At 36.0% G+C, this 16,825-nt stretch overlaps 2 protein-coding genes across 6 annotated transcripts; one reads left to right on the top strand and one right to left on the bottom strand.

Moving 5' to 3' along the window:
• The first annotated feature begins 909 nt into the window (after window positions 1-909).
• On the top strand, window positions 910-8,911 carry LOC117920207 (protein FAR1-RELATED SEQUENCE 12-like). 5 transcript variants are annotated; one of them, XM_034837608.1, is made up of 6 exons: window positions 922-1,014; window positions 1,102-1,355; window positions 2,161-4,165; window positions 6,935-7,213; window positions 7,664-8,216; window positions 8,332-8,911. In XM_034837608.1, exons 3-5 carry the CDS (start codon window positions 2,165-2,167, stop codon window positions 7,790-7,792), a joined length of 2,409 nt encoding a protein of 802 aa, XP_034693499.1. In that variant the 5' UTR covers window positions 922-1,014; window positions 1,102-1,355; window positions 2,161-2,164; the 3' UTR covers window positions 7,793-8,216; window positions 8,332-8,911. The 5 variants fall into 5 exon arrangements, with proteins under 5 accessions (XP_034693500.1, XP_034693499.1, XP_034693501.1 ...); XM_034837610.1 differs by lacking the exon at window positions 1,102-1,355 and having other exon boundaries at window positions 923-1,014; window positions 2,161-2,218; window positions 2,301-4,165; XM_034837609.1 differs by lacking the exon at window positions 1,102-1,355 and having other exon boundaries at window positions 910-1,014.
• A 133-nt stretch (window positions 8,912-9,044) lies between these two features.
• LOC117920209 (zinc finger CCCH domain-containing protein 14-like) lies at window positions 9,045-16,125 on the bottom strand. Its single transcript, XM_034837612.1, has 3 exons — window positions 15,927-16,125; window positions 14,979-15,039; window positions 9,045-10,116 (listed from the first exon to the last, which is right to left on the bottom strand). The coding sequence occupies exons 1-3, from the start codon at window positions 15,997-15,999 to the stop codon at window positions 9,357-9,359; spliced, it is 894 nt and encodes a 297-aa protein (XP_034693503.1). The 5' UTR covers window positions 16,000-16,125; the 3' UTR covers window positions 9,045-9,356.
• Window positions 16,126-16,825: the final 700 nt, after the last annotated feature.

Raw genomic sequence — 16,825 nt, 5'->3', positions numbered from 1 at the left:
GGGCCCGGTGGTTCAAGTGCATCGGCCCACTAAGAGCATGGCCAAGCCGACTAGGACTATATATTTGAAATTATCATTTTGGTTTTCACTTTCTTCTTAATATTGTCATAAAATTTATATTATATAAATTTTATTTTATTCATTCATATTAACATTCTATTCTACCTTGGCTTCTATAGTATTTTTTCACATATTCTATTTTTTGGTCTAAAACTTTTATTAATTTTTTTGCGGATTCATTTCGTCAATTAATTTGAGTTAATTGAGCCTTTTATAAGCAAAATGGGATTCATTTCGTCAATTAATTTGAGCCTTTTAAATTCAGAAATGGAAAATGGAAAAGATAAGAAGGTTTGTAAGGGATGCGAGCAAAATTAATTTTAAATAAAAATTAATCTAAAATAAATAATCAAAAATTAAATTCAAGTTGGTACATTGAAAATCCAATTATAATAATACATTTATATCCAAATTTAATAATAAATGATATCAAATTATAAAATAATAATAATAAATAAAAATATATTTTTAAAAGTATGCCATATAATTATAATATGATATTTTTAATTTTTTTAAAAGTAAAATTATTATATTAGATAATATAAATTACAAATATTATAAAAATATTAAATTAATACAAATCTAACTCCAACATTAGAAATAATTATCAAAATTGGCTCGCGGAATCCTCTCAAGTCTATTTCACATCTAGTTATAATTTAAGAGGAGATTGGTTGCAAAATGAAGTTTAAAGCAAAGATGTGTAAAAAGTAGAGGATGATTTACATAAGCAAGGGATATTTCCGTCGAGAAGGTATAAGAGGATGGGCAATTTTGTAATTTAATAAAGCTTCATATTGTGAACGAAATGACAGTGTCACCCCTGCTTCATACAGAATCCCCAGCCTTAGGTTACCGGATGAACTCGTGGGATTTGCAGCGGAGAAGATCCTTTGCCTCCCAAAAAACACTTTAATTTCAAGCGGGAGCGCACGGCACACCCACGCTTTCAGGGTACTCCCTCTCTAATATTTTCCTTTTTTATTTTACTTGCTTTGTTCTTTTTCCAATCATTTCTTGATAGATTTTCTGAAACGCCAGTCGAATTTCTCTGTTCTGTTTGGTTGCGGAGAAAGTGAAAGAAAAGAAAAGGAAAATGAGAGCAAACTTGAAATGGTGCATCACACTGCCAATTTTATGGCAATCGCTTGTCGGAGACGAAGCTCTCCTGTCTTGTCCTATGGAATCCCGAGGACCGCTAGGGTTCTCCGAGGAATTTGTGGTTTGTTATGTGGTTGCGCTTGGTTGCCGAGAAAATATTGGAAACTGTGATTGCATTTTTCCATTGCTTACAGGTAGTTGTTTATTTTATTGATGTATTATGTGATAGAGGTAAAAATTATCGGTTACGTCTGGTTGAGCTGAAAGTGGAAGAAAACTAGAAATCCTAGCTAACAGCCAATTTTATAGCAATAGCTCGCTTTTAGGAGTCGAAGCGCTCCTACTTCTCTCTCTCTCTCCACCAATCAATTGGACAATTAGGGTTCTCCCTGGAATTTGTGTTTTCTTCTGTGTCTTTGGTTGCTGAGAAATGTTGGAAACAGTGATATCATTTTGGCTTAGTTGAATGAAGATTATTTTCTTCCTTTTGTTGATGCTTTTTGTGAAACAGCATTCAAAATTCTCCGTTCTGTTTGGTTGTGATGAAAGAAAATTCAAAATCATACAAGCTATGGCAATTGCTTATTAGAGCCGTAGCTTTCATGTCTTTTTCTATGGTAATTTTCTGGTTATTTCATAAGATGATAAAAATGCAGTGTGGTATAAATGTTAAGATTTTAATAAAAAAAATACATGTTTTTTCTTGAAAAAGGAATGTCAGAAATCACAAGAGCTCTAATGATTTTGTTGTGAGATCCTCCTTTTTCTCGTTCATTTTCACATCAACCGACCAAACAGAGGGTAAGTGTAGGGAATTAATCAATTATAGGAGCAGCAACGGAATGCATGTTTTAAAGAACTACCACTGTTATAAGAATTTTTATTCATTTTGATTTTTTTCTAATATGCATCTGCCTAAGATTTTGTGCTAGACATCAATGCAAGTAATGCTGCTTTTTCCTAAATGCTGTTTTTTTTTTTTTTGACTCTTTGCTGAAGGTGGATGGATGGAACTGATATTGGAACAAGCAGTACTCTGGCTGAAGATGATATGGAGGTAAAACCTCTTAGTTCACAAGTCTTGGAATTTGACATAGTAATTCCCTCTGTTGATAATGCACAACCTAATATTTCTTTAGAAGAAGAAGATGGCATGGATATGGTACCAAAAATTGGAATGGAGTTTGAATCTGATGATCAAGCATACGAATTTTACAGTAATTATGCTAGATTGACAGGGTTTATTGTTAGGAATAATCATTTAGACAAGAGTGAGGTGAATGGTGAAGTGCTAGCAAGAAGGTTTCCTTGCTCTAAAGAAAGTTTTGTACAGAATGACAAATATGGTGCTAGTGCGAGGAAACGTAGGAAGGAAAGGAAAACCGGTTGCTTGGCACAAATGGTCGTTTCTCGCCAATCCAATGGTAAATATGCTGTCATCCATTTTGAAGCTAAACACAATCATGAAGTTAGGGCCCCAGATGGAGCCTGCAGTGTACCACCAGAAGGGAGATTAACTGATGCTCAAGCTGCTGGTGTTGACTCAGAGGATAGTTTTAGGAGACACTCAGAATCAGCCTTTGACTATAACAGCCATTTGCATTCTAGGAGGAGAAGAGAAATGAAGGAAGGAGAGGAAAGAATTTTGTTGGATTGTCTACAGAAGCGGCAATTGGAAGATCCATCATTCTTTTATGAAGTGCAACATGATATTGATGATTATATAACCAACATATTTTGGGCTGATAAACAGATGATTGTGGACTATGGCCAGTTTGGTGATGTGGTTTGCTTCGATACAACTTTCAGAACTAAAAAAGATTGCCAACCATTAGTGCCATTTGTTGGTGTGAATCATCACAAGCAAGTAGTTATATTTGGTGCTGCACTTTTATATGATGATACTATTGGATCTTTTGAGGCACTATTTCAAACATTTATGACAGCAATGTCTGGACAGAAGCCAAAGACAATTCTCACAGATCAAGATGCAGCAATTAGTGAAGCGATCAATTTGGTGATGCCAGAAACAAATCATCGTATATGTATCTGGAATATATACCACAATGCTCTTTTACATCTAAGCCATGCATTTGATGGCCCAGGCTCTTTTTCCAGAGATTTTAGCAGCTGCATTTATGATCATGAAGATAAAGAGGACTTCATTCAGGCGTGGAAGGTAATGTTGGATACACACAATCTTCGGAAAAATAAGTGGTTGAAGGGGATATTTGATGAAAGAGAGAAATGGGCTATTGCCTATGGAAGGCATACTTTTTATGCAGATCTAAAAAACTCAGAGTTAATTAACAGTTTTAATAGAAACTTGATGGATCACTTAAACCCTGACCTAGATATATTGCAAACTTTTGAGCATTTCGAAAGGATGGTGTCTGATCTACGTTGCAAAGAATTAGAAGCTAGTTATGACATATTTGAACAGTTGCCATCATTGTTGGGGAATGTGATATTGTTAAAGCATGCGAGGGATGTTTATACACCAGAAGTCTTTGAAGTGTTTCAACGAGAATATGAGAAGTGTCTGAATCTGGTTGTTAATGAGTGTGGTTCAAGTGGATCTTTATTTGAGTACAAGGTAAACATATATGAACATTCTCGAGAGCATAAAGTTACATTTAATTCATCAAATGATACAGTAGTCTGCAGTTGTATGAAGTTTGAATTTGATGGAGTTTTGTGCAGCCATGCTTTAAAAGTGCTTGACCAAAGGAACATAAAGGTAGTTCCAACACAATACATGTTAAATAGGTGGACAAAAGATGCAAGGGTTGGAAGTGTAAGAGATGGTCATGGGTCTATCATAGAAGAAGACCCTATGTTGGCTGCAGCAGACAATTTTAAAATCTTGTGCCATAAGGCAGTTAAAATGGCAGCTGTGGCTGCTGAATCTGGAGAAGCATATCAACATGTTAACATAAGATTCGATGAGATAATGCAAGGCTTGGAGAAGATTTCAAGGATAAAGGCCCTTATGGATATTCAGGTATTTAGACAGTTTCTCATGTTGGCAACCTATAGAATTTGAGATGATTGACCAATGATTATCTATTATGATTTCATACTCATTTGGTGTAATATCTGGTCCAAATTGCTTCTGTTTGTAGGATTTTCACTGTCTTGCTATTTGAAATGCTAGTAGTTTCCAGTATATATAACAGAAACAATAGATGTCAATATAATTGGTAGAAAAGTTGATCTCTTTTCCATTGCATATTTCACTTTCTTAACTTTTATTCATGTATTGGATAAAATGAAAGTGAAGTTAGTATAAACCCCCAATTTCTAGAAATATTAAATATGATAGGTACTTTTTCCACAAATGTATGTATGTACTTATGTATGTGTGTGTCTACGTATATAAAATTTATTTACGTTTGTTTATATAATTTTTCAATAAAAGACTAAAGGAGATTTTAATTAAATTTATATGCGAATGGTCTATAGTTCCTTTTAATGTGGAAAATTCTACATTGATGAAATTCATTAATAGTTTAAACTCTGGATAGATTAGTTGAGTTGTGTTGTTTTAGTGAGAAGTTTGGTTCTCTTGTTTTTTGGTGCCTATTTTATACCCCTCTATACATAGGGTGCACCCCCGTTTTTGCTTGGCGCCTTCGATCGGATTTTATTTGCCTATTATTATTATTCTCTCTCTCTCTCTCTCTCTCTCTCTCTCTCTTTCTTTGATAGGTAAATATGAGAGCATATTTTACCATTGCAGGATGTTTCATGCCTTGCAATTGAAAAGCTATGTGTTCTAGAAAACAAAATGCTTACAACATGCAAATCAGCAGTTGCATCAACAAGTGGCCTGAAAGTACAGTTTGTCATGTTCACCAATAGCCACATTTGGGTCCACTATTCTTTTTCCACACCTAATATCGATAAATATAAACTTTAGCAAATATGCTGCTCTTTTTATCCTCAATTTCATTAGTGAAAATTAAGGGTAACAACTTCTATAAAGGAAAAAGTGCCATTTTTTGCTGCTCCAATTGTTTCCAACCTTACAACTATTTGAGATCCCACCCAAACCTCAACTTGGTCCTTGATGTGATTGCTTTGCTTTGAAGTGACTGTTCTCCATGATGCCATTGGTTTCCTTTGAAGTGCCTTAACAGTCACTTTCATGACTTTAGATTGCATATGGGTTGATTATTATTGTCCATTGGAATTTTTTTTTTCTATACTGGAGTGAAACATAAACCAATGCCATTCTTGATGTTAAATTACTAGATCTAGGTCCAACATGCATAGCATGATAGGGTCATAGACATTTATCCTTGTAGGCTTTACCCTCTGAACTTGAAACTCTTCAGTCTCTCAATGTTAAGATTTTCACCTTCAAAAGAGAGAGAAAATCGAAATCCAATGATTTATAGCAAAAAGAATAAATGACCAAATGTAAAGTTTGCTGTATAGGAACCATATGTGATTTTCCATGTTAAAGTAACTACACAATCTTTTTAGATGTCAATAAGCTTTTCAGGCTTTAGTGGTCATTATTATGACTTCTTGCTGAAAAATCCACTTTCTGAACTTCAACAGGAGAAAATATTAATATGGCTAACAATTAATGCAGCAGTATACGGAATAAAGCCTCTAAAGGCAAAGAAGTAGTGCAGCATATAGAAAATATCACCTCTTGTTTTCTGCACGTAATCGGTGCTTCCAGCCTTTCCACAACAAGAAGACTGCAACATTTTAATTCCCCTCTTCATGTGCATTCTTCTTTTAATAAATCAACTTGCAACATCCACTTCACCTTTCTGGGTTGGTTTGCTTGTTATCACAGTTGGATATGTTGTATATGTTAAGATAAGGATGAGGATGGGAGCTGAGAAATATTTCCTGGCATGGTTTATGTGATAATCTAGTAAACTGAAATTCTAATATTGCATAATTCAAATCAAATATCTTGTAAACAATTAGTATGAGATTTCATTTTATTTTTAGATATTTACAAGATAGTATATTTTAAAATTTGACAAAATTAATTCTTGTGATTAGATTACCATTGCTTTCACATTCATTTTGGCAACTTATGTGTTAACACTACATTTCTTGTATGTGAAGTGTAGCGCTCTAATCTCACCATATGAGCACCAATTGGGAGTCAGGGCCCATTGCTTGAAGAAGAACAATTATTCTAAAACTCATCTGGATTTAATAATTTTAGCTGTGCAATTTTGCTTTTGTATATTAATAATACAGAAACCTTTAAGATTATATTGATACAGTAAGAAAATCAACTGATTGATTTTTGTATGATTGACTATTAATTGAAATAGTGGAGAAATGATATGTCATATGCACCAAGGGGCTTGGTGGGTTGTGGAGGACTTCTGCTGGCTCTACCCCCTAGTAGGGTAGGCAAAGGTACTCATATTTCTGCTACGATTGGGTGTGAAACTTGAACATTTATCGAAGGCTTTCTTTCTGCTGCAAAACTTTCTAATTCTTTTTTATCTCAGTTTATTTTTTTGTACCAACATGAAACTCAGTTAAAATGGCCTGAACCTTGCACTTAGAGGCAAGAACCAGAGGCATGCTATAATACTGGGCCACAGGCACTCATTCAACATCTTCATCCCCCTTATATTTCTAATGCATTAGACTGAAGTATACCCACCAAAAACAATATCGTCACCTCAAAATGTCTCTGAAACTGGATTTTATTTGGCATATATTTTGAAATTGTATTTTATTTTGTCATATAAATTTTTATACTCAAATTGGGTAACTTAAACAGGTAGCAGAGAACTCTGGCCGATTTGATGGAGATGGAGATGTGTATTTTAGAGATGAACCTGCTTTCCCTGGAGGTTCTTCGATGAGTACAAGTGATTTTATATCCACTGGCTTCACAACTTCCCCAGATTACTTAATGCTGCAGAATGATGTCATGGTGAGCAAAACTTCTGAGAGGAGTTCTGGATTGGACTCCATGTCCATCCCTCCTGTGAAAATGTGCACAGTGTGCAAGGCTACGGTCTCCTCAACATGGCGCTATGGCCCCAAGGGCCCAAGGGTAAATCACTCAATAGCTTTTCCCTAAACAATTTTTAGATTTGAGCACAAAAATGTAGTGACCATTCTTATCCAAGAGACCAATACCAACTTGTGATGAGCAACAAGGGGAATAGGAAAGTTGAAATCATAGCTTCTTTGTTCTCATTGGCTGAACAATTTCAAACATATATCTGTTTTTATAACCAAGATACAAAAAGGGAGGGGGGGAAAATAGTGAAGAAACAAGGAGATTTCCTCCAAAGAACCCTAAAAACCTAGCACAGATTTAAACCAGGCAACAACTACTGACAAGAAATGAGAAGATATATGTTTGAAATTGTTCAGCTTGAGTCCCTCCAAGCCTTATTTTAAGTGAACTCAACTTTATGTTTATCCTAAATCCCAATTGTTCTTTTAGTAGCTTCCTATTTGGCTTCTCATGAATTACTTATTTTTGCTTGATTTTCAGACCCTATGCAATGCTTGTGGGCTTCGGTATAAGAAGGAACACATAAAGCTATGGGAAACTCCTATCCATTGTTCAAACCCCAAGGGTTCAACAAAGAGAAGAAAATCCTCCACAACAAATGAGTTCTAAGTTGTGTCTGGATATCGGTTGCCTCATCTTTTTGTGTCTGTGCTTACTGCTTATCCCTTCTATTGCTAGTTACATCATACATGATGACTTTGATAAAAAGTCTGATATTTATTGTTAGTCCATGAGATCACACATAGGGAACTCTCTCTTTCAGCGACCCTTGTCAAATAACTTCAAAGTTGTTTTTATGAAAAATCTTTTGGCTGCTCTTTCCATTGTTTGGATGCTATTTTCTTTTTAATTTATTCCCTCTTCCTTGGAGGCTTATGTTACAAGTTTGATGCCAGGGGGTCTTGATGGCATTTCTTTTCCTCTAGTTAGTTTTGCGTGTTAGGGGACCCAATGCTCAGCAGATCACCAAAATAACATTTTCTTTTCCCCAGGGAACCAGTGGGGGTAGTACGACCCAAACATTTTATCACAGGTATATTTCCGATCTAATCACCAGAGCATTTCCTTCTTATTTGTTTTTGATTGTATTTGAAAGACAATGAACTGATTGGATGGCTTTCATTCGATATAAATACTAATTTCTGCAGGGAAGGGGGAAGGGTTGTGACTGATGATTCTGTGATACGTGCAAAGGAGATCTATGAGTCATAATTACCGGGGAATGTGTGAAATGCAGGAAGCTAGGGCTACGAAGATGGTAGCTAGAGCTCTGAGTGGTGTCCTAGAAAGTGTTATGAGATAGAGCAAGCATCCATAATCGTGAGTAACATGTAGAGAACTCCAAGTTTGTTTTCTCTTTCATGTCTTGAGCTTTATCTGCACAGCTTAGAAGCTTCTTGTCCGCATTTCATCTGTCCCTTTCTGCTGCCTTCCCACGAGTCTATTCATTTATGGGGAAAAAGAAAGAGAAAAAAAAAAAGAAAAAAGAAAAAAGTGCGCTCCAACCATGGCCGGAAATGTCATACCAACCAAAAGCTGGTTACCAAGCTAGAAATCACAATGTTTCTTGCTGTAGTTATAATTATTGATGTTGATTCCTCTTATTGCCTTTCTATACCCTTTTTTTTTTTTTTACCGGTTTTTACCGTATCTGACAAGCTGGATTTACCACAGTTTTCCATATTTGGATACTAGCATGTTTTCTGGGCCAGTTGCTCATTTCATCTCTAAACGAGTTACGGGCCCATCATAGTAACCCACAGCTGGCTTGCAAAAAGCATCTTAAAAGAGCTAACCCAGAGCAAGAACATCTTGGTTGGTTGCTTAATAGTTAATACTAAATGCATATAAGCCTCAAAAATAAATGCTCAAATTCCTATCTAGTCTTTTAGGGCAAATAGTTTCTCAACATCACCATACATTGAAAGCAAATACACACACACACGACAGGAGGAATAATTAATAGCATCTACCGCCACTCTTAAGACAAAGCCCAAGGCTACAAAAGCTAATGTAGTTGTTCGTAAAGCAAAATTAGAAGCCCAGAGCTCTATGATTTAACAAAGTTAAATTCCAGCTGCCATAATGAAAAAAAAAAAGAAAAAAGGCGAACTGATTTCCCACTCATGTCCCCTCCCCACCCCACTACTACTATGGTACAGCAGTGCGCCATTTATATTGCAGATTTGCGCAACTCACCAGCCCCATGAGCAAAGTGACACCTTTCTCCAAAGGTGCATGACCCTTTCGTAAAATTGTCGCACAACTTAGTCTTGTAGTTGCTGGCCGGAGGGGCTTGGCCACCACCTGGCATTGCAGTTGTTCTTGCATGCCCTGGCATTGCACTGATGTTCACAATTAGTTCTCTTACCATTGCACTCGCTTCTTTTATCTGTTCAAAAGTCCCCTCCAGTTCAATATTCCTCAGATTTGGATCTGAATCATGCTCCCGTATGGAAAGTTTGGCCCCTGTTTGGCGACATATCTGCTTCGAATTCACACCACCCTTCCCAATGATGGCTCCAGCCAATGATGCATCTACGCTAATTTTGGCAGTGGCTGAGGCACCAAAGCTAGCAGCAGGGCCTGTTGGTGACGGTTCAATTCGACCAGCTAAGCGGCCTGGGATGGATCCCATGGCTCGAGGATCATCATGATATGGAGCAAGTGGCTTGCCAAGCTCCCATTCACCATGGGCAAAATGACATTTGTCACCAAATTTGCAGCCTTCTGCAGTGTTGAATTTGTTGCACATTTTACTCTTAACAGCAGGCATAGAGGAGCCGTTTGGAACAGGAGGTGGTGGCCCTGCCATGTTTCTTGAGGCTGGAGGAAGAATCGGTGCCTGATTGGTCATCTGTGCCACGGCATTGTAGCCACCAGGGACATAGTGGAGGAAGTGGCAGCTCTCCCCAAAAGGACAGCCAGAGGTGCTGCATTACAAAAAATAATGCACCCAATCAGACTAAGACCAAATGTGGCAATCCCAAGCACCAAGAGATACCAATACCCCAGTTAACAACTCAACCAAAAGAAACAAAAATATATCTTACAGCATCATCATCAGAAAGAATAAAGGATTGTTAAAAAAAAAATGATATAGACCTAGATGGTGTTTGTTTTTTAAATTAATTCTAAATAGAACTTTAATGCTTAATAGTGTTAAGTATTATGTTGTTTGTTTTTGTAGTATTTTAGTTCTATTAAGCAATAAAAAATAAAGAAAAACCAATATGTTATTATTTCTATTTAAAAAAGCCAAATATAATAAGTCATGACAAAGTAGAAAAATAAACAACCTAAATTCTGAAAACAAATTGCTTTTAGCAAAAAGCCAAAAAAACAAACACCCCCTCCTAGTCTATTTCTATTCATCTTTTTAGGCCTCTACTACTATTGTTTTCAAGGGCATTTCCTCTCGACATTATTCAACTTTATTGGATTGTAATATGTACATCAAAAGGATTAAGATAGCAATGTCAACACGTTTTGATGGATTTCTCATCCTTCTCTGGTTAACTTTCATTCATCAAATTACAAAGTAGTAAATCAACTGTCCCAATTTCATGGTGTGAGTGAGCAGGAACATCCTGTCATGGAGTTGAACTTAGGTCCATTTCATTTCATTCAGTCAAAAAATAAATGAAAAGAAAAAGGAACTCAGCATAAACTCTAGGACCTCTTTCAAGACTTTAAGAAAAATGCAAGGATGCCTTATACTTAATGCTTGTTAACATAAATGAAATGTGGCAAACAGGAACACAAAGTAAATTATGTCTTATCAAATTATTTTGTGTATGCAAGGATGACTTTAGTTTGATTTTTGTGTATAATAAAATAAGATTCAAAGAGAGTGAAAATCAAATTATCTGCAGAACTTCTCTTCTGAAGAATAATTATTACAATAAGGAAGCTACTACATGAATTGGTTAGGATAGACTGATGGTCAGGAGGGTCCCTCCTCCATTATAAGATGGATACTTCTAATAATTCAGGGCCATGGTGGATCATCCACTATATTAGGGAAGTTATGCATTTCTCAATACGTCACAAATTGAAAATAGGTAGGTAGAGGTCCACCAATATTGATGCTCACTTCCTTGCAAACAAGGAGCAATTATATTTGAAGAACAAAAAGGCATTTCTGATGGAAGTTTAAACCACTGTCCCACAATTGGCCAGGAGGTTTGACCTTGTATCTTTGGTTGTGTAATGCTTTGAAAAGGACACACTGTTCAACCTTGTTTTCTCCATTTCTCCTAACAAAATTCTTCATTTTATTACTTGAGAAAAAACTGTAAATAGTACATCTATTTTTTTTTCCCTCAAGAATTACACTAATACAAGAACTCCAGTAAGCATTACATAGCAAGTACCTACTCAATCTCAAACCAAAATTAACTTAGATTATCGTAGATACGGTATTTGAAAAAACTGTAAATAGTACATCTATTTTTTTCCTTCAAGAATTACACTAATGCTAGAACAAAAATCACATTAAGAACTCCAGTAAGCATCACATAGCAAGTACCTACTCAATCTCAAACCAAATTTAACTTAGATTATCGTAGATAAAGTATTTGAAATTGCTTAGAAGATTTTGAAACAAAGAATCTGTATATGTATCAAACAAAAAGATAGAAACCCATTTATTTGAAGATTCCATGGAGAAGATGATGACATTTGTGGTGGTGATGGGGCCGGGAGGTGGGAAGTGGGGGGCCCTAAGTTTCTTAGGCCTTGCCTTTCTTCTGTTGCTATGGCCCAACCTCCCTTGTTGGGGGGTTGTTCTTTGGGCCGGTCCTCTTTGATCCGAGGGTTACCCTCCTAGACTTGGGCTATGGTTTTCTTGTTGAGGACCTGTGTGCTAGTGGACCCAATAGTGTACTTAAGAAGCCATGCTTCTTGCTAGTGAAGGTAATAAGGTCATCCAGAAGCTTCTCCCAGATCCTAGCATCTTAACAATAGCACAAAGCCTTGAGGTAAGATCACCATCTGCAGACGCCCTTTTGTTTGAAGCAGATGGTTTTTGAAGGTAAGGTCATCCAGAAGCTTCTCCCAGATCCTTGCATCTTAACAATAGCATAAAGCCTTGAGGTAAGATCGCCATCTGCAGATGCCCAGGAGATGGTTTTTAAGGGCAAGGATTTTTCTTCTGCTTTCATGTTGGGGGGTAGAACTTCCCCTTCGCCTTGTTCTTCTTCTTCTATGTTCAAAGATGGGTTCCATTGTTGGCGATGGCTAATCGCGTTGCTCCATTGAGGGAGCAAAATGAGGGGTTTCAATAAAAAGTAGGGGCAATGGTTGTGGGCCTTTGTGTCTGTTTTCCAATGGAGGTTTGGTTTTGGACTTCCCTGAGATGTTGTCTCCTTTAGTGAGTGTCTGGGTTTGCCAATGGAAGGCTTTGAGAAAGCTGGAAGTCATAAAGGGTGTCATAGGGTGGTAGGCTCGAGTATTCAGAGGAGGCCTTCCTCTGCTTCTTGCTTTGAAAGAGAGCTTTGAAAGTTGGAATGCTTCATTAACTACAATCATTCAAGTGAAAATGAGAGGAGCAGGAAGTGCAGGTGGGATCTGGTTTCTGAGTGTCCTGACTACTGATAAGTGTGTCAGGTAGTGGCTTGGGGGAGTGAGATTTTGGTGAAGCAGGTCGTTGTTGCTCTTTTTCTAGGTGGTTTGTTGGCCCTCATCAGATAGCAAAATGTGGATTGGGTTAAGTCGTTTGGGAGCCCTCTATTTCTATGATCCATAGGGTTGTCTTTGTTTTGGATTGTGCATTGTTTGTTTGTTTTTTTCCTTTCTCCTGCATTTTGACACTCCTTGTATACTCCATGTATACCTGGTGCACCTTTTCCTTCCGCTTTTAATATATTTGCTTATTTACCTAATAAAAAGAAACGGCAACGCTAACAATGGCAATGGTAGCAATGGTCATTAGTGGGATAACACATGGTGACAATCATGTTAATGGCACCAATAGATGCTCATTTAATCTTTGGAAAAATGGATCCTTCAAGCCCTTCTTGGAAAAAGATTTAATATTAATACATCAAAAATTTTCCTTGAAAAATTTTAATCTAGTTTCTAAAGCACTAACATAGCATGGTTCTTAAAATGGTTAATCCTTGTTGAATCCAAAAAAGAAGGCCCCTACTCATGCCATTCACATTGTATGCAAACTAGAAGCAAATATGTGAAGGATGTATTTCTCCATTTCCCACCACCTGTAACTATTTGATAATTCTTCATGCAAGTGGGAATTAGACTGACAGCCAGTGCCTTTTCCTTCTTTTTTTTTTTTTTTTAAGTGGGCAAATAAAAAATACAAATTATATATTAATTAAAAGTGCCTGGCAAAGAGGCGACAAGGCTGCTGACTTCTATTCTTATAAACCAAATTTTACTAGTTTCGCACCAAAGCTAAGTGGTTTAGGAGGGTCATTTTCCATTCAGGCTCAAAAGCCTTAAATCTAATTATTTAGATTTGGCTAGAAGAATCACCATCCATTGTTCAGCTCATTTAAGTCATGTCCTCTGAAGCTCAGAACTGTCATATCTTTTATCTGTTGGTCTTGCTTTCAAAGTCTATGCACCTCATCTTGAATGAGCTCCTTCCGACTCATTATTTGTAGGCATCCATTGCAGAAGTTCAAATCTAACCAATGCTCCCTAATTTTGCATGCAAATGGTATTGCATGCATTTATTTCTTATTCTATGTTTTGTCACTAATCTATTGTGGCATCCTTGTTTTGGCTCAACTCATTTTATTGACACATTCTTAGCCTTCACATAACAGTCAACTTTTTGTTTCAAATTTACCCTTTAACTTGATGCATGTTCAATAACCGCAAACATTCTTGAAATATTTCTCCAATTTGACAATCCTGCTCCGATTTCTATGCAATCTCATATTCAATCCACCATTTATGTTTGGTAATCAACCTTATGCAGCTTCCATATTCTCTGTTTTACTCTCGCTTACTACTGAAAGGAAAAAAGTAAAAAAAATATCGGTGCACAACGCATGCCAAGTGCCAAGCATGACAGGGAAACCCCAACAAATCCCAACCCCAAAAATAGGAACTAAACAATATGCACATGCAGACTCACATTCCAATTCCAAACTAAGAAAATTGCCAAAGATGCCTTTGTGAAAGTAGGAAGGAAAAAGACTATTGCTGTGCTGACCAAAGTAACAAACACACCTATGCTAGCTTTTATCCTTACCACTTTGAATCTAACATCCTCTGTCATTAGAGCGAGACAATGATCCAACTTATTGAAGTAACAAATTCATTAAAATGCAATTCTACAAAAGTTTTACCTCGTAGATGGAGATATGTTATTAGGTAGTTACCTATATTTTAGCTTAACAATATAAGGACAAGTCTAATACCTGCATCAATCTACTAGAAGGGAAAAAAAATTATCATTAGATTTTATCTTAGGTAGTGAATTAGTGGGAAGAAAATGAAGATGCTTATTTGAATCATAAGAAGGAGGAGCATAGAACAGTTAAAAGAAGAAATTGTCAGTGCCAAAATGCTCCATTGCACCAATTATAGCCTGGAAAAGGTTATCTTTCTGTATTTTTGTAAATATATAGCACTATTCTGTTCAACAGCGGTTGTTATCTTCATTAGAGCCAAAGGGAGTATGAACCTGTATAACAACTATGAATGACAAGTTCATTACACAGCCTTTAATTATAAAATAAATTCTTATTATAAATTATACATATTAGCAAAAAATAGATGCATTTCAAAATATTTATGTTAGATCGGTGAAGATCTGAACCTGAAAAACTTGGTGCATGGCTTCGATTTGCTTCCTATACCAGTTGATAAGGACTCCACTTCTGTTGCAAAACATTAATTACTTTTTCTCAGCTAAAATTTCTATGAAATCTTAAATTAAATCCTCAAAAACTCAACAGTCACTAGAATGACTTAATATCAGTATTCAAAAATGAATATACGCTTTTATGTAATAGCATAGCTTAAAACCATATAACAAGAATATAATTTATATAAATATTTCTTAACTACTTCCCCTCTCTGTACCGTCCACTGATATGGGTACCAACTATTTCTGATAAACAAGGAAGGTAGTGCAAAGACTGTTTTTTTTTTTCCTCCCATTTGAAATTGTTTTGTTCACAGTGCAAAATATAGCTCCTAGCCTTCCAATGGCCTTAACAGAGGGGGAGTGCCCAGATCATACAACATACATAAGGACACACATATTGTCTTCAAAAAAAATTCAAAACCCTATCCCTAAAAACATACACAATTCTTGTCACCAACAAAATAACCGAGTCCAAACAAAGCAGTATACATTGTACAAGAATTTTTTGAAAAGAGTGACAACCCTGGAACATGAAAAAATCGTGTCACCAACAAATGAACCTACTCCGAAGAAGGCAGTGTGTATAAAGAAGCGCCTTTTAGAAAACCAAAGCCCTAAGCTTAACCTTAAAATACACACAAATCTCGTTACCAATAAATGAACCGAATCCAAACAAAATGGCATGAGCATTGATTCTTGAAAAAATAAACCCTACCCTAAAACAAGCACAATCTCGGCCACCAGCATATCAAACCAGTACAAACAAAGCAATATATGTACATAATACCGTACATATACATATATCTATGAGCGATTCCTTTTATAAAATCAAAATCCAAATCCAAATCAAAACCCTAGCCATTATAAAAGAGTATTGAAGGTGAGAAATGGACGAACCTTGCTTGGATTTCTTGAATCCACCGTTAGCGTTGAGCACACCTCCAGGCCTGCCTCGCTTACGAGTATCCATTGAAGAATAAATCGACAGATCCAAATCCAAAACAAAGCAGAATCACCACAGAAGTTCTAGAAGGGGCAAAACTCGCAAACCCTACCTCTAGTCGAGGGTTTTGGGAGGGAGAGAGAGAGAGGTGATATTAATAAATAACGAATATATACGTGGTGGAGAGATTTATATAAGAAAAAAAAAAAGGGAAAAAAAAAAAAAAAAAGGTGTCACGTGCTTTCTGGGTTGTCATATGTGATGTAAAGCGAGATCTATTTATGTGTGAATTTCCTGGGTATTTTTGTAATTATAGTGAATACCTATGGGCGTGTAGGACATTCCGTTCATGGTCTATCATTTTTGTCACCTGTTATGTATATTTTTTGAAAAAAATAAAACGGAAAGACTCTTTTATAAAACTTCTATATGTTGCGTTTTGAAACTTCAAAAATATTTTAGTAAATTTTAGATTTTTTTTTTTGAAATTCATTCCGAAAATAAAATGATTGGAATAAATCTTAGAATTCGAAGTGATTTTAATAGAGTTAAAAATATCGTTTAATACTTATAAATAATTTTTATAATGATCGAATATTATATCAAACGTTCTTTCAATTTGGTCAAAACTCTTCAACTATTGACCATTTCCTTATGGTATTAATTATTATTCCATTAAATTTGCTTCGTTAATAGGATCGTGATTTGACTTTGATCTAGTATCACGATTGAATCCTAAATACGCAACCTAATTTTAACAAATAAAAATGGTTTTTTTTAATGAGATTATATGAGTAATGTCTAAACCAAATTATGTTATTGTTGTGGAAGTATGCAGATCACCAAGATCAAT

Source organism: Vitis riparia, chromosome 8 (assembly GCF_004353265.1).
Source record: "Vitis riparia cultivar Riparia Gloire de Montpellier isolate 1030 chromosome 8, EGFV_Vit.rip_1.0, whole genome shotgun sequence".
Classification (NCBI taxonomy): Eukaryota; Viridiplantae; Streptophyta; class Magnoliopsida; order Vitales; family Vitaceae; genus Vitis; species Vitis riparia.
This window is presented reverse-complemented; position numbering and strand designations above follow the sequence as displayed.

Excerpts from the sequence above, each read along its gene's own strand:
- LOC117920207 (XM_034837609.1), top strand. The coding sequence starts at position 2,165 with ATGGATGGAACTGATATTGGAACAAGCAGTACTCTGGCTGAAGATGAT. Across the intron at positions 4,166-6,934 it reads AGGCCCTTATGGATATTCAG|GTAGCAGAGAACTCTGGCCG; the intron begins GTATTTAGACAG and ends TAACTTAAACAG. Across the intron at positions 7,214-7,663 it reads ATGGCCCCAAGGGCCCAAGG|ACCCTATGCAATGCTTGTGG; the intron begins GTAAATCACTCA and ends CTTGATTTTCAG.
- LOC117920209 (XM_034837612.1), bottom strand. The coding sequence starts at position 15,999 with ATGGATACTCGTAAGCGAGGCAGGCCTGGAGGTGTGCTCAACGCTAAC. Across the intron at positions 15,040-15,926 it reads ATTCAAGAAATCCAAGCAAG|AAGTGGAGTCCTTATCAACT; the intron begins GTTCGTCCATTT and ends GTTTTGCAACAG. Across the intron at positions 10,117-14,978 it reads CCATGCACCAAGTTTTTCAG|CACCTCTGGCTGTCCTTTTG; the intron begins GTTCAGATCTTC and ends TTTGTAATGCAG.